The sequence below is a fragment of the Mytilus californianus genome, unplaced genomic scaffold (genome assembly GCF_021869535.1).
Source record: "Mytilus californianus isolate M0D057914Y unplaced genomic scaffold, xbMytCali1.0.p SCAF_6, whole genome shotgun sequence".
In the NCBI taxonomy this organism is placed as follows: domain Eukaryota; kingdom Metazoa; phylum Mollusca; class Bivalvia; order Mytilida; family Mytilidae; genus Mytilus; species Mytilus californianus.
The window spans coordinates 31,831,994-31,847,835 of record NW_026262712.1 but is presented as its reverse complement, the minus strand read 5'-3'; the positions used below and the strand labels follow the sequence as shown (position 1 = coordinate 31,847,835).

The window sequence follows — 15,842 nt, the reverse complement described above, 5'->3', positions numbered from 1 at the left end:
AAGTACCAAAACTTAATGAAAGAGAAGCCATAGAACATACAGCAAGTGAATACAAAGTGTCTTTACAAGAAAGAAAAGAAAAGTTATCGCATAAGTCAATAGTTATATGTTTACAATTATATATATATATAAGTCTAAATTGAAAACTAAAGGGAGGTTATTTCAATAGATATAAACCAGTCACCAAAGTTTCATGAAAACTGCTCAAAACATTCTTGAGTTTTTGTCCAAAAACTGGTTTATATATATAATTATTATAATTTAATACCAAACAGAAAACAATAAACTTGCGGAAAAGATGGTATACCGCAAACATGAGGTGCAAAAATTTGTACACCATATCCGGATTTCGGCAATTAATGTCTCTTCAGTGATGTTAGGAATCGAAACGGTATTTGGAATATATATATAATAAGTACGTCTGAAGCAGTGACGTGTTGTTTAGACGAATAATATATATATATTGTCAGATACAATTTGTTTAAGTTCAAAATTTACTATTTTAATGTTTCATTTCTATGGTCAGTCAATATGTCTTAATAAACTGGAGAAACAAATAAAGGTTTAAATCAAAATAAAATAATGTATATTTTTTTTCAAATTTGTGATACAGAAATACTTTATTTTTTTTTATTTTCATCATCTGGACTAAAGTCATCTTCTTTTAATATTCTTTCAATTATTTTTAACAAAATTTGATAGTTTTTTATTTATTTCCCTTTTTCTTTAACCAATTTGCATGAAAGTTTGGCGAATTGTTTATATCTATAAGTTCCCTTACGATTTATATAAATTTTACATTTTACATTTCCGAGTGATGTGGTTTTATTCATTAAAAAAAGGGGGGTTCCAGTTTTCGGACAATAACTCAAGAATGTTTTGAGCAGTTTTCATGAAACTTTGGTGACTGGTTTATATCTATTGAAATAACCTCCCTTTAGTTTTTATAAATTTCTGATATGACATTGAGAAGTTATGGAACTTTATTCATCGAAAAAGCGACAGGCGTATCATGCGCTCATGCCACAGCTCTTCATTAACGTTAAACCTGTAAAGGAAAATTAGTATTTAGATTTTTATGTAACTTTGTAATTTAATGAAATAGAGCAGCACGCAACCCACAACCCGCAGCCTGCAGCCCGCAACCCGCAGCCCGCAAAATAGTGATACTGCCTTGAGATGAGTTCAAACAACGAAATATTTCATTATGTGTGCAACTATATGTTATTATAAACTTTTTTAAGGCGTTTCTGTCTACTATTGTCTATATATCCTGTTACTGTAACCATAGCAACCATAGTAACAGGATAGACATAACAGGATAGACAAATTTCTTCATTTTTGAATGCTGTTTTGAAATAACTACTCCCTTTGATGAAGTGATAATGTTTTTCTGTTGTGATTTTGGTTTGCAACAAGTTATTGCACTTTTTACAAGTATTACATTCGTGTAATCAGAGACATATATACACATATATGTCTCTGGTGTAATTAATCAATATGTTGGTAACAGCATAGACATGACAAAAAAGTACCCCCAATTTTTTTTCACTAAATGTCTTGAAATTTTTTTATCTTCACTGTTATGCAAGAAACGTGCTGTGTTCAATGTTTAGTTTACTTTGCACTTTTGAAATCATTACTGACTAGTTCAATGTTCACAGGGAGAACAATTTAACGGCCGATTTAAGTAGCGGTAACAGGATGGACATGAACTTCATGTACGCTGATTGAATTTAGTTTGTAGAAAAAATGTTACATATAATAATAAAGAAGCTACGGTTTTTCGTTAGAGTTATTATTAACGTTCTAAGAAAGTTCCTTATGCCGATATCAAGGCGATCAGAAAATAGCAAAAATATCATTTGAAATGTGTTACTCTGACACTGTACGCACATGAATTACGCAAAAATCGGACTTAAATATATTTTAATCTTATCAAAATAGATCTAAATCGTGTTTATTATTAATGTCCTGACTCGTAAATCCTACAAACTTACAGCTGCAATTTCCATGAGAAATAAAACTTTTAGCATGGGTGTACTGAAAATTCGACATTTTTTGAAAATGACCCATATGTTAGTGGGGCGAAAGAAAAAGCAGATGTCAAAATGGAAGGACCCGATTTTGTAATTGTTGTTTACAACATCAGGACCGGCCGGTTTTGTTTCGATTTAGAAATACAATTTTAACAAATCTGAACAATGAAGAAACTTGATAAAATTACCTATATAATTATACCTTTATATAACAACTTTATTAAGCACACATTACACCCATAATAGGATCAAAGGCATACTAACAATTACATGTATAAACAATAATATAATGATGACATTTACATGAAAATAAAACAAAACATTAAACACACAATACAACAAACGACCTCAAATGCCCCTCTGTCCTCAGTTCCATAGACTGTTTAATAAAGGAGCATAAACATGGATTTCACTGGCTGACTAGTAGTATATAAAGCGCAGGTAATTTTTTTAATGACATTTATGTCCACAAAACAAGTGGGCTAAACATATGTAATACAAGAGATAACCATATGACCGGTAAACGTGACAGTAATATGTCTTGCTCTTGGTCAATTTCTTTTATTATTAATTTTTTCATTGTTTTCCAACTACAACAATGTACTTAATTAATGAAAGCTGAGACTATCATAGAATATAATTTTTTTTTCTAATATTAGTTCTAAACGGATTGATTGATTGATTGCTTAACGTCCAGTGGGAAATATTCGTTTGAAGACTGAATATTCTTGTAAATGTTCTATACTAATATTTCTAATATTAAACGTGACTCTGTTACAGACGGAATAAAGCCAATTAATAAGGGTATACGGCAATATATTTGTTCCAGCCTTGTTGATATCAAATACAAAATACAATTATTCTATTGGCAAATATTTGTCATGTTTGTATTTGTAAAGTTTCAAGAGATGAGATTGGCAAATGTTAAAAATTTTGTATTTGTAAAGTTTCAAGAGAAACTTTCGTGTAATAGGAGTTTCATGACAGAGAGATATAAAACACATCTGTAGGTCATTGGCTAGGACAAAGAAATATAAAACCATTTTATTCTCCCATTGAAAATCTTGTGCTTTGTCAGTCAATACTGACGCACCTGTCTGTTAATTAAATACCCCGCCCATTAGAAGTGTACGAATAGTTTCCCCGTTGGTGGAAAATTGTTCTTCGCTACCAATGAAAAGAGGCGTTATATTTAACATTGAATGACACGTCAATTATGTCGATTTCCGGTTGGACATAAACATTTGTTGTGTCGTTGGAACTGCACGCACAATTTGGTAAAATTTCTTTATATATTTCTACGACACATTTTGGCACTGGGTTAAACAACTGTTTATTAGAATATGTCTTGCCAAATTCACCGGTTTTTATGTAAATGTCATTTGTTAATATGGAAAACTCTTTTATTGGACTGTCAACATGTCCCCATATCATGGCATATGGCCATGAAATGATTCTTCTAAGTCAACTGTGAACAGTGTAGAAATCTTATTTCATAAATTAATTTGTTTTTACAGCTTAGTTATGTTTAGCTGTCGTTTGTCGTTCTTCTTTTGTCTTTTGATCCTGTCTCATTTTAACTAAATTACTGTTTTTTATTGTCACCTTTCTGTATACTATATTCTATAGACTACTTTCCAATTTTAGTTTTATAAACGAACTGCCCAAGTTGACCTATGGTCATTTGTGTGAGAAATATCGTTACGTTTGTGCAACAGTATCTATGTTTTTTGCAGATTTAAAAATAGTAATTTACAGGTAAAAATGACATTTACAAACTGTTACGTCAGGTGGCTTTATATACCAGAAGTCGCGCACATTTGCCTTACACCACTTCTTCCCTTTATTTGTTCTAGTTCTAGTTCTATTACAAACTTTCTTATGTTCCAAATGTCACTAACAAATTAAATGGATATTCGCCTAGTAAAATATAAAATACGATTTAACAGTGAGTTGTGTTTATTTAATGTAGCATGGTAAATATAGTGGGTCTCATTGGGGTCTAAGCGTGACCCGGGATTGTCGATTTTTTGTAAGCGTGCCACGTGAAAGTCAAATTTTTGTGCTGTGAAAACGGGAAATGAGGTCTAGCGGGACACGGGAAATTACAAAAAAATGAGAATTGCTTACGTACATAGTGTAAGCGGGATACAGGAATCTGACAAAACAGTAAGCGGGATCCGGGATCAGAACCCCCCAATGAGACCCCCAATATACATTTAGGTTAAAGACGCCAAAAGGTAATTTTTTTTGCGCAGATGTTAATTTCTGAATCTGCACAAATGTAATACACCCCTGAAGAGGTATAATTTTTTGTTACAGCCAATGTTTGTCCATTGGGTAAAATAATGATCATTTATCAATAATTAAACTAATTCATCTAATATTGGAATCAGTCAGACAGCATTTAGACTTTAATGAATTTTTTGTTAACAATAGTATCATGACAAAAGTGTAAATTCCAGAAAGAGGAAAATTGTAATGAATTCACAGGGCCTAATCTAGGATTTTGGAGAGGGAGAAGTGACTTCTCCTTCCATGAGAGAGAAGGGAGAAGTGGTCAATTTCTTGGAGAAGTGAGATTCCATTACCGTTTCAGTTGCATAGTGTTCTCGTGCTTATCACTAAGGAAATTGTTTTATATGCAATAAAAAATATACAGTTTTTTCATGTTATTGTACAAAATGTATATGTAGAAAGTTCTTAATAAAAAGGTTAAGACAATATAGTTGTTATTTATTCATTGATACCATTTGTACTGTCAACTTGAATTTAAGTTTAAATAAAATTTGTTGCTTGGGATATGAGGGAGTAGCCTAGTAATATTATGATGCAATAAATTTATGTGCATCTGCCTCAATTTATTTTTAAATGTCCAGAAAAATTTTCCTTGTCAGTCGCCATTTTTTTTACCTGAGAGACTTGTTATTCACAAGTTGTCTCCCTTTTACAGATTTTCATAGCGATTTGACTTCGCCATGAAGTCAGTCGGCTGGCGAGATTTAGCGATTTTCAAAATTCTTTGGCGACTTAAATCGTCATTTCGCCGGCAAGATTATGGCCTGATTCATTAGTAAAAAAATGGTTTTGATTGAAATCCATAGAAAAGATGAAAAATCTAATGTGATTTGTCTTTTATTCTGATCACAAGTATTGATTAATTGATTGGTGTTTAAAGCCACCTTTGAGTTATTCATGGCGGTCAGTTTTATTGTTGGAGGAAGCCGTAGTGTTGGATAACACCACCAACTTTCTGTAGGAAATTGATCACAAGTAGATGGCTATTGTATTCACTTCTACTGTGTATGAGCCTCTGAAGATTGGAGCACCTCCCATTTCAAGAATTTCATTCCTAGAAAGTCAATAAAGTTTTCATTTTCCAAGTTCTGAAATTCTGTCTCCACCCTTTCTGACTAGTACATATTGTGTTTAGGAGGTATTTTGAATTATGAAAGTAGGTCTTGGTGGGGGATGGTTTATTTTTTTTATTTCTGTATGGTTTTATTTCACTTGGCAATTTGTCTATTCTTTATTTAGTTTTCCTCTTTCAATTTATTTAACAGCTTTTCTAACCATTTAGAACTTTGAGATGTGTCCCATTGTTGAAGACAGTACATTCATGTTAATCCGTAGAAATGATTGGGTTTTTGTTCATTGGATTAACTGATTAATGTCTCATCGATATAAACAATGTACATGTATACCCCACATCTCTTGTGTATTCCTTGCAAAATCTTATTCAAATTATGAAGATATGATATGTAAAATAAAGGCATCCAGATTATAAAGCACACTGATTGCTTAAATTATATTGCGATTGGTTTGTGAAATTTGCATCAGACATCTGATTTGCAGAAACTTGGATTTGCAATAGGATTATGAAAAATGATGTATACTCAGTGAATCTCAAGTAATAAATGAAATAGTCGAGCCTTAACGTAACTTCAAATAGTAGCAGTATATATACACTTTTTTATTCACAACTATCCAACATTGCTTTCAATTGACTTGTGCAAGAATCTACACACAATTACATATTTTCAATAAAGGTGTTTTATTAACATCATCATTATCTTATTCTATTCACAGTCAGTTATTTCAAATCAAAAGCAAACAAAAATTAGCAACAATTTTTTGGTGACCAGTCAGCGGTCTCAGGTTCACGTAATGCTTTTCTTTTTTTAAGGAAAGCAACTTGTTTTTTTCTGTTGTTTAATCCTTTTTCTTCCTCATATTGATGATTGATGGTTACATTTGTTTATATTTTCTGTTTGCAACGTAATGTTTATCATCAGATTACATACTGACGTGTATGTATAAATTATTATCATCAATCAACAAAAACAATACATTTTTTTATACAAAACTAATTTATCATTTCTAAATTGCATAAAGTACATGAAATATGTTCAAAGTTATTCTGTGACAATAAACAGACATAAAATCTTTTGTAAATATTCTTCTGATACAAACAGCCTGTAACACTTTAATAATCATAGACATACAGATAGTTTACAATAATTGTTTGTAGAAATTTAGAATTAGTTTTTAATGTTTGTAGAATTCTGTGCATATGAAAATAAGGAGATGTGGTATGATTGCTAATGAAACAACTACCCACCAAAGTTCAAATAAAGAAGATGTAAGCACTTATAGGCAACCTAAGGCATCACCAATGAGAAAAAACCCATGCCATATATATTTGGCTATAAAAGGCCCAGACATGAAAAACATGAAACAATTCAATTGAGAAAACTAACGACCTACTTTATAACAAAACAATTTACAAAAAACAAATTTGACAGACATGTCTGTTTGAAATTGACTTGATGAAAAATATATTTTTTTAGTTTTAGTTTGTGTCCTTTTTCAGGGAGTGATAGAAAATATGAATTGTACATGTTGTAGGACAGTTGTTTCAGTTGGGAATGTCATTCTGTGTTTGAATCGGATGCAGAGTTCTCGAAATCTTTTTTTGCCTGGTGGTCCTTGAAGAAAATATGAAGGACCTCACTATCATTTCTATTGCAAATTACCAAAATTGTGTTGGTCCTTCTCTAAAATGTGGTGGTCAAATCACTAGGCCCACCACTTATCGAGAACTCTGCGGATGTAAAAAAAAATTGTGGAAGATAAAATTTTAGGACGGCTTACCAATATATATGATTTTTTTTTTTTTACATTTTATGGTATTTTATGACAACACATAACCTTATACAATGTAAACTTATTATAAATTGTTGTTTCAGATTAAAATGGAGAAACTTTTAGGATTACTAATAATTTGTATATCATTATATGGTATTGTCTGTCCGCCCGTCAAACCTGATGCAAAGCCAGAAGAAGGGGGCTCAGACACACAAGATGAGGTAAGAACTGATTTTTACATATGTATGGATAGATAGATCGGTGTTTAATGTCCGGTTGCAAATATTACTTACATGTATATGTTAAAATATTATATATACAGGATGAAAATCTATTCTTTATTAAGTTTTCCTCTTTTAATTTATTTAACAGCTTTTCTTAACATTTAGAGCTTTGAGATCTGTCCCATCATTAAAGATGATACAATATTTATTAGATATGAAAATGATCCCTGCTTTGTACTAAACTTGCTTGCTTAGCAATATGTTTGATGTGCTTATTCAACAGGTAACTGTCTGCAGGAAGTCATGTCACCCTACCCTTACACATTGTTCTGAGTTTGGGCCAACCAGTCTATGCTCTAACTTCTAATTCATTGTAATTGCTGTGTGCTTAGTAGGGAAGCAAAAAATACCAATCTTCTAGACTGGTTTGTTCTGGTCTGGTAAATTTTAGGACACAGGGCTTGAGAAATGTCTTAATATTTTATCAAGGCCAAGGACTTTTGCATTGAAAGTCCTTGATGCAAAAGTCCTTGAGAAATCCTGCCATTGGCCCATGTTGATTTATTCTTGCAATTATATTATAAGATAAAAAAACCTATTTCAGCCATTTCACGTATGATTATCTTGCACTAAATGTTTCTTATGTTCTAGTACAGTGGAAATATGTAAATAAAGAAGAAAATTTATTTTTTTTCTTACACAGATTTGAATATTTTGGTCCATCAACATTATTAAGTACTTTTTCTAAGGGTAATCCAAATACCAAGTAAGATCTCTCTCGTCCAGTTTTCAACTCATGTCATAATATTTGAAACTCATTGTATTTCCTCAAACAAGCATCAATTTATACATGTTACTTGAATTGTAGCTTCCAGTATTAGAAACTGACACCGAGGTATCTTTTTTTTTTAGAAAATTTTACACTAAAATCAGTTTCCAGTACACACTCTCTGCCAAAACTTGCAATTTAAAACTGAAACCATAAAAGTGTTGAGAAATTTGCTTGCAATTGGTCAATATATATTCTGAAAGGTTAATCTCAGGAAATCGGTTTATTCTAAGGTAAACTCAGCTGAGCAATATGGTATTATTGATTTCAATACTTTACAAATAAATTTGAATAACTATGGATAAAAAGGCAAATTGAATGGTCAGTTGCAAGAAAATTATCTAATACTTTTAGGAGTTTGGGTGTTAAAAATTTATCCATACCATGCACTTCTAGATATTATAGAACTTGAACACTTATTTCCAGGAAAGTGGTCATAGCACATTTAAACTTTCCTTTTATGTACAAAATGTAAGCTTAATTAGAATTAGATTTTATTGGTTTTATCATCACATGGTTTTTGCTTATTTAGCCCTTGAATTTCCTAAAATCCTGAGAATTAGACATAGTAGCATTAGATTAAAACATGCAATGATATAAAGGTATAAGGTGAGTAATCAAGTTTCTTGTTAAAGAATTTAAAGAGTCAGATCGAGAAGCTGAGGATAATTGCAGGAATGTCTGAAAAAGATTGAAGATAATAAGTTGAAGAGCACTCTTGAGGATTTCAGAACTTTATGTGCTAACATACTTTATCCTTCACGCGTTTAGTTAACTATAAAACCCGGTTTAATCCACCATTTTTTACATAAGGAAATGCCACATTGCCTGTACCAAGTCTATGAATATGACAGTTGTTTTCCATTCATTTGATGTGTTTGAGCTTTTAATTTTGCCATTTGATAAAAGACTTTCCATTTTTGAATTTTCTTTAGAGTTCTATATTTTTGTTATTTTACTTTTTTTCACAAGAATATAAGTAACTATATACAAATATTGGCTGAATGTTTGTACAGCTTTAATATTGATGGAAAAGACTTTACAGCAGGGTACCAGTAGAAATGAAGGAAAAAATAAAAGTATGTAACCAAATGGGGCATCTTGTATTTATTTTAAGAAATCTTTTACAGTTGAAGGGTGTCTAGGTCTCTAGGGGTACCATCAGCCTATATACAAGTTTAATGGACCTCAAGATTTCTGACCACCATCTTTTATTATCACTGATACAGAAATCATGTGATGCACATATCATGCATATATTAACACACAAGCTCTTATCCATTGTAGACTGTTGCAGATGTGTGATTGCATAATATTATTTATAACACTTATATTTTGTATTAATTAATTATTAAGTTCAAGAATGTAAGTAGAAAACTGTCAATTGCTATAAAGTTAACATATTGACAATTTCCTGGTGTGGTTCTTGAGGTTTATAGAATAATGATTTACACTTTTCCTCTACATCCTTTTTGTTGAAACTGTTCTTGTTTTCTCCTTGTATGTACATTTAGGCCAGATAAAAGAGATCTTAGATTATGGTCTCGACCTTTGCCTTCTTCAATTCTGATTTTGACCAATTTTGCTTCTGGGATCCCTTGCAAACAAAATTTACAGTAGGTGGGACCCACAATAGGTTCATAACATAACTTTTATCGTTTATTTATATTTTTTATGTTCCTTTTATCTGCCATGGATTTTCTGGGCTTTGGTTTTTAATTTGTTCCATAATATCCTCGTCAAAATGTGTTCTGCAATTATTATTTCAGAGTTCTCGAAATCTTTTTTTGCCTGGTGGTCCTTGAAGAAAATATGAAGGTTCTCACTATTATTTCTATTGCAAATTACCAAAATTGTGTTGGTCCTTCCCAAAAATGCGGTGGTCAAATCCCTAGGACCACCACTTATCGAGAACTCTGTTATTTAAAGCATTGGTCAATCATTTAGGCGGTTAGCTTAGTATTAATGAAGGGAACTCATTTCGATGCACAAAATAACATATGATTAGAAATTTCAAACTTTTAGATATTTTCTTATCCCTCCAAACTTTCTTGTACCTCGAAGATTTCAAATCAACTGAGTTCACCCAGGAGAGTTAGAAATACTTTGAACAAAATTTGAATTTTACAGGAACTGACAAAATACCTCAATTTATCCTAGTGGTTTGAGTTCTTTTACTTATTCATATTTCCATTGGTTTGAAAGACCTTTTCTGTACTCAAGGTTGTAAGAATCTACTATTTTATAAATGATTTGGTATTTTTGCTTTCTTCCTGTTGCTTTTGTTATAATGTCTGCTGCATATAAGTTTTACACTCCTTTACAAACTATTATTTATGAATCTTTGGTCTGGGTATTCAAAACATTACTCTACAAATCACTGCAAAGTTGGTCATTAAAAATTTATGTTTTAGATTTTGATATATTAAAAGCAAAAAATAATACCTTACTTGAATTTACTACTTATTTTTATGTTGTTTCTTGTTTTTGCCTTTGAAACGTATTTTGTTGATGGATGATTTTTGTGAAAATTTATGCATTTCTGTTTAGATAAACACTTAAACAGTACTACGTACTATGACAACTCTAATATTCTATCAAGCAGTTTTTAATGAAGTACTTTAGATACTTGCGATCTTGTTTTTTTTTTTATCACAAAATGCAAAAGAGTGCACTCAAACAAAAGAAAAACTTATGCACACATATTTATGGTGGTACTTAACACTACAGGGAGATAACTCTGTAAAAGTCAGCTGAACATTTCAATCGCATCCTATTGTAAAGGAAATATTAAGCTTCTCAATGATCAAAATTAGTTTTTGTCAAACTGCTATATATCCAATGAAATTTTTCCGATAAAGTGTGTGGTTCAAGTTTTTTGAAATTTTAATATTTTTGTCAAAGGGTCAAAGTAAATGTTTTGTCAAAATTTATGAAAATTAAACAAGCCAAATTAATTATAGTCAAGGTGTTTGGTACCACCTTATATATTGTATTGTTTATCATTTTAGGACACTGGGCTAGAATATGACCGTTACCTTAAGGAGGTAGTGATGGCGCTGGAAGAAGATCCAGACTTTAGAAAGAAATTAGAAGAAACAAATGCAACAGATATCAAGGTACAGTATAGAAATACTGGATTTAAGCTTCAGTGAAAAAGATGGAAGAAACCAAAAAAAAAGGGGGGGGGGACACAAAAATAAAAAAAGTTGAGAGAAAAAGAGACAGCATCATGGCCAAAGAAAAAAATAATGTTAAAACAAACTACCCACAAAACACAACATATATAAATAAAGTTTGAGCAACACCAACCATACCAAAGACTAGGTGAACTAAATTTTTTGATTACAAAACTCCTTTGTCTTATCAATGACATAAGCTAATGCAATATGTTAGGAAGGAAAAACAGTGATCTTGTAAAGGGTAGAAAATCAGTAAAACACGCATTTTTTTTTTATTACAATACACAAGTAATTTTATTGTCTCATAAATTTTTTTTTTTATAAATGAAAAGCCTTTGCCTATTGATTTATTGTTGTCTTCAAATTATTGTAACATTCAATTGGATATTTTTTTAGATTTTTCATTTACGAGTAATTTTTAATATCAGAAATTTTTTTTTCTTTTCAGAATGGTAAAATATCAATGCATCTAGAAATGGTAGCTCACAACATTAGAGAAAGATTGGATGAAATTAAAAGACGTGAAGTCGACAGATTAAGAATTTTAGCACGAGAAAAAATGAAAACTATGAATGGTATGGATGTCTTTCATTACATATCGATTCATGGAGGTATGATTTTCAAATTTCAGATCATCCTGTTGTTGCAGCTGCTGTCTCTCCTAACTTGTAGCGGGTATTACTTATCATATCACCATAGTAACAAGTGTAAACAATATATTCGGTCTCTGAAACTGAGGCTTCAGTGTCTTATTTGTCTATTTTTTTAAATTGTAATGTGCATTTTACAGATTCCTAAATGTTAGAATTAGAAACCCTCAATTTCTACCTCCACATAAAAAGAAGTGATAGATTTATATTCTTAAGGTGGTACTAAACACCTTGACTAATATTAATTTGGCTCCTTTAATTTTCATAAAATTTTGACAAAATATTTATTTTGACCCTTTGACAAAAATTTCAAAAAATCAAAAACTTGAACCACACATTTTATCGGAAAAATTTCATTGGATATATAGCAGTTTGACAAACACTAATTTTGATCATTGAGAAGCTTAATATTTCCTTAACAATAGAACGTGATTAAAACGTTCAGGTGATTTTTAAAAGGTTATCACCCTGTAGTGTTATGTACCACCTTAATCAATTGTAAAAACTGGCAAACTGTTTAAAAGTTACAAAATTAGGTTGACTATTTTGTACAAATTTATTAAAATTGCCATTACAATGTATTAGATACAGTAAGGTAAATCCAGGATTTAATACTTTGCCTTTTGGATCATTCAATTTCAAGAAACAATTGAAATTTCATAAATTTTGTTATAGATATTTATGCACTTCATATACATAAACCTTTGTAATCCCCCTTAGAATCATAAGTAGATATGTCCAAAAAAAGGAAAAATATTTGAAAAAATCATTAAATGCTGGCTTTAATTTGCTCCTATACTACATGTGTTATGCAGATTTTAAACTTGTAGCTAATTTTAATAGCTTATTGCTAGAAAATATTTTATGTATTAATTCAGTAAAACATATCTCTTGATTAATTGTCATAGCTGTAGTTCTATTGTGATATGATTAACACAACGTACACCCATGGTGGTTCTGAAAAAATCACTCTTAGTGGTAATTTTTCACAGTGATCGCTGTTGATTGTGAGTGAATCACTGTAATAGATTTCTGAATACTCAGCATCATCAATCATAGTGTTATATCCACTCAATCACCAGCATTCACTCTGTTTTCACTGTGATTTCACTTAACACCAACAAGTGATTTTCTAAAGAACCACCATGGTTGTACTGTATTTCACTCACCATACTTTTCTTTTATTTGCAGTGTAGTGAACACCATCATTTGAGTAGTTTGCAGAACAAATTATGATGAAATCAAGTTTTAATTTGAGATTTTACACTGTGTTTAAAAAACCCATTGCAGTTTATTATCTGGTAGATTAGTTGTTGAGTTGATTATTTTTTGTCACTCATTCCCAAAATGCTTTTTGTAAAAATTTTATGTTGATCATTTATGGACTATAGAAACTTGTTTAGTCTTCCCATGAGAAGCAGAATTTAGAACAATCTAGTTACATCTTGTCAGATAATGAATTTTCAGTAGTATTTATAAATGGGGTGTAACATCATGAAATTTCAGTGGCATTTTCTAATACTGTGTAACGTCTAATAGTACTGTTTAATGTGTCAGTTTTGCATTTTTCAAAAAATTTCATGGCATCGTATAATGAATAATGCCCTCAGAGTACTCAGCAAGTACATGACATCAGATTTGGTTTTTAAAATGCTTTTTCTCCATGCTCTCAATTGTATTAGAATTGAAGTAACGATTGTACTCTAATATTAACCCCCAACAGTGATTTAACATATATATATATATATGCAATTAACTGTTTATATTAATGTCTCTAAATTAACATCAGTAAATGATTAAAATACTGTAGAGCTATTTATGGATAATATTGTATAGATATTTTTTTATTGTAAAATGTAAGTATATTTTTTTGGGGGGGAAGGGTTTACATGATTTGATATCAAGACATTGATATCGATTCTAAAGGTTCCATTAAAAAAAATTAGCATTTACAATATCAATGATCTTAATTTCTGGATATCTTTTGAATCATACCCGTTGGCATTTGGTCCAGTAATAAAAAAAAATCTTATTGTACAAAGTAAAATTTTCCCTTAATTTTTGGCAATATTTTGGTTAACAGCAGAATTGTTTTTAATCTTCCATCAAAACTGTTCAAAAGTTGTACCAGTAATTCACTGAGTGCTTAAATTTTTGACGAGACCTATGCCTCTAAGTAACTTATCAGAAAAAAAGGCCTTGTTCAGGAGAAGTTTTAAAACATTTTTGTATTTATTCTGCAAAATACTGCCACACATTTTTTAAAAAAAAATTTCAGTGTTATTACCATCACAGTATTGTCTAGCTGCCCAACACACAAAAAGTTTTCCGAGAAATATGTTTTTTCAATTAAAAGAAGTCATGCTAGTTCTCAACAGACATTTTATTTTCCCGCAGTGAAATGTTCAGTTTTCTCATTGAAGAAATTTCACTATACTTAATTGCAAGAAATTACTTTCAGTCTGAAAAATGATTCATGTTTTCACACTCAATTACTTTTGTACATTTTAGAACTCTTAAAACATATTTCTTGGTTGTTTTTTACACAATAGGGAACATTTATTGATTTGATACTAAATGTGTTAACAATTTATTGGTGACTATTCAGCTTAAATACATGTAATTATGTTTTCTTTATAACTGCTAAACTTTGAGGAACAGATGTTTTTGAATACATTTTGATTCAAAAATGTAATGCATCATTGTAAGAATAAAGGTTTAGAATATAGACAAACAATACTGAAAATTTGAAGATTAATGCATGCATGCACTTTATATTAGTAAATCGTTAAAAATAACAGTTGAATGAAATGCTAAATTCACTATTGTGACATAGGTAAATGTCATGTGGAAACATTTACAATAAGAATAAAAATGCAAGTTTTAGAAGTTGTGATCTGTATTTCACAAATTTCAAAACATAGCATTAATTTTTAGAATTTTCATAAATGCATGTTAAAAATTCACTTAAAAGTTTATGATAAGCTTCGTCTTTTTGTTTTAACATTTGTTTTATTATGAAATATATTAAGCTTATGCTTTTATAGTGTAGTTTGGGAATATACTTCTAGCAAGGATTAGTTTTTTTCCTGTGGTGGTGAAAAAATGTTTTCCAATAGATGAAAGAGCTAGAAAAAAATTGAGTTATCTTCCCTTATGCAAGTAAACTATAAAAAGAAATGTTTGTCTTTTCATAGTTATTTCTCTTTTGAAAAAAGATAATGGCAGGTACTTGGTCCTCAGGTTGATTTTGTTGTTAATGTATTTTACATATTTAATTTATAAAGTTTCAATATTTTATGTCTAAGGGCTATTCCATTAAAATGTATTTTGGAGGGTAGGAAGGGACTTTCAAAATATCCCTACAACCAAGATCCATTTTTTAGACAATTTTGCATAATGGTAATAGAGGCATACTGAAAGCATACTGAAAAAAGACCCATGACCCACATTCAATAATTAAATTTCCCTTCCTACCCTCCCATATACATTTTAATGAATAGCCCTAATTTGTTCACATATCTTTTAAATTAGATTTAAATGACATATACATTTTTTTTAACTAATTTTAGAATTAATATTAATGTGCATTTATTTTTATGATTCTTTCTCTACTAACTTACATGCTTTATCAAATGATATGATTATTTCAATGTTACTAACCAAAAATTATAATGCAGTTGATTTTAAACAGGTTATATATATCTTTATATACACTACAGTACACACAATATCCTCTGTAAAGCAATTACTGATTGTTGATGATTGAG

At 30.4% G+C, this 15,842-nt stretch overlaps 1 protein-coding gene across 6 annotated transcripts in view; it reads left to right on the top strand.

Annotated features, from left to right (window-relative positions):
• The first annotated feature begins 3,251 nt into the window (after positions 1–3,251).
• The window catches only part of LOC127706824 (nucleobindin-2-like), a 30,499-nt gene continuing 17,908 nt past the window's right edge, over positions 3,252–15,842 (top strand). Inside the window, exons 1-5 of one of the 6 annotated variants that reach the window (XM_052211519.1) lie at positions 3,252–3,316; positions 7,289–7,408; positions 8,280–8,306; positions 11,252–11,359; positions 11,871–12,033. In XM_052211519.1, coding sequence (XP_052067479.1) covers positions 7,295–7,408; positions 8,280–8,306; positions 11,252–11,359; positions 11,871–12,033 — 412 coding nt within the window. In that variant the 5' untranslated portion in view covers positions 3,252–3,316; positions 7,289–7,294. The remainder of the gene's footprint in view (positions 3,317–7,288; positions 7,409–8,279; positions 8,307–11,251; positions 11,360–11,870; positions 12,034–15,842) is intronic. The other 5 variants (XM_052211520.1, XM_052211523.1, XM_052211525.1 and 2 more) reach the window with 5 other exon arrangements.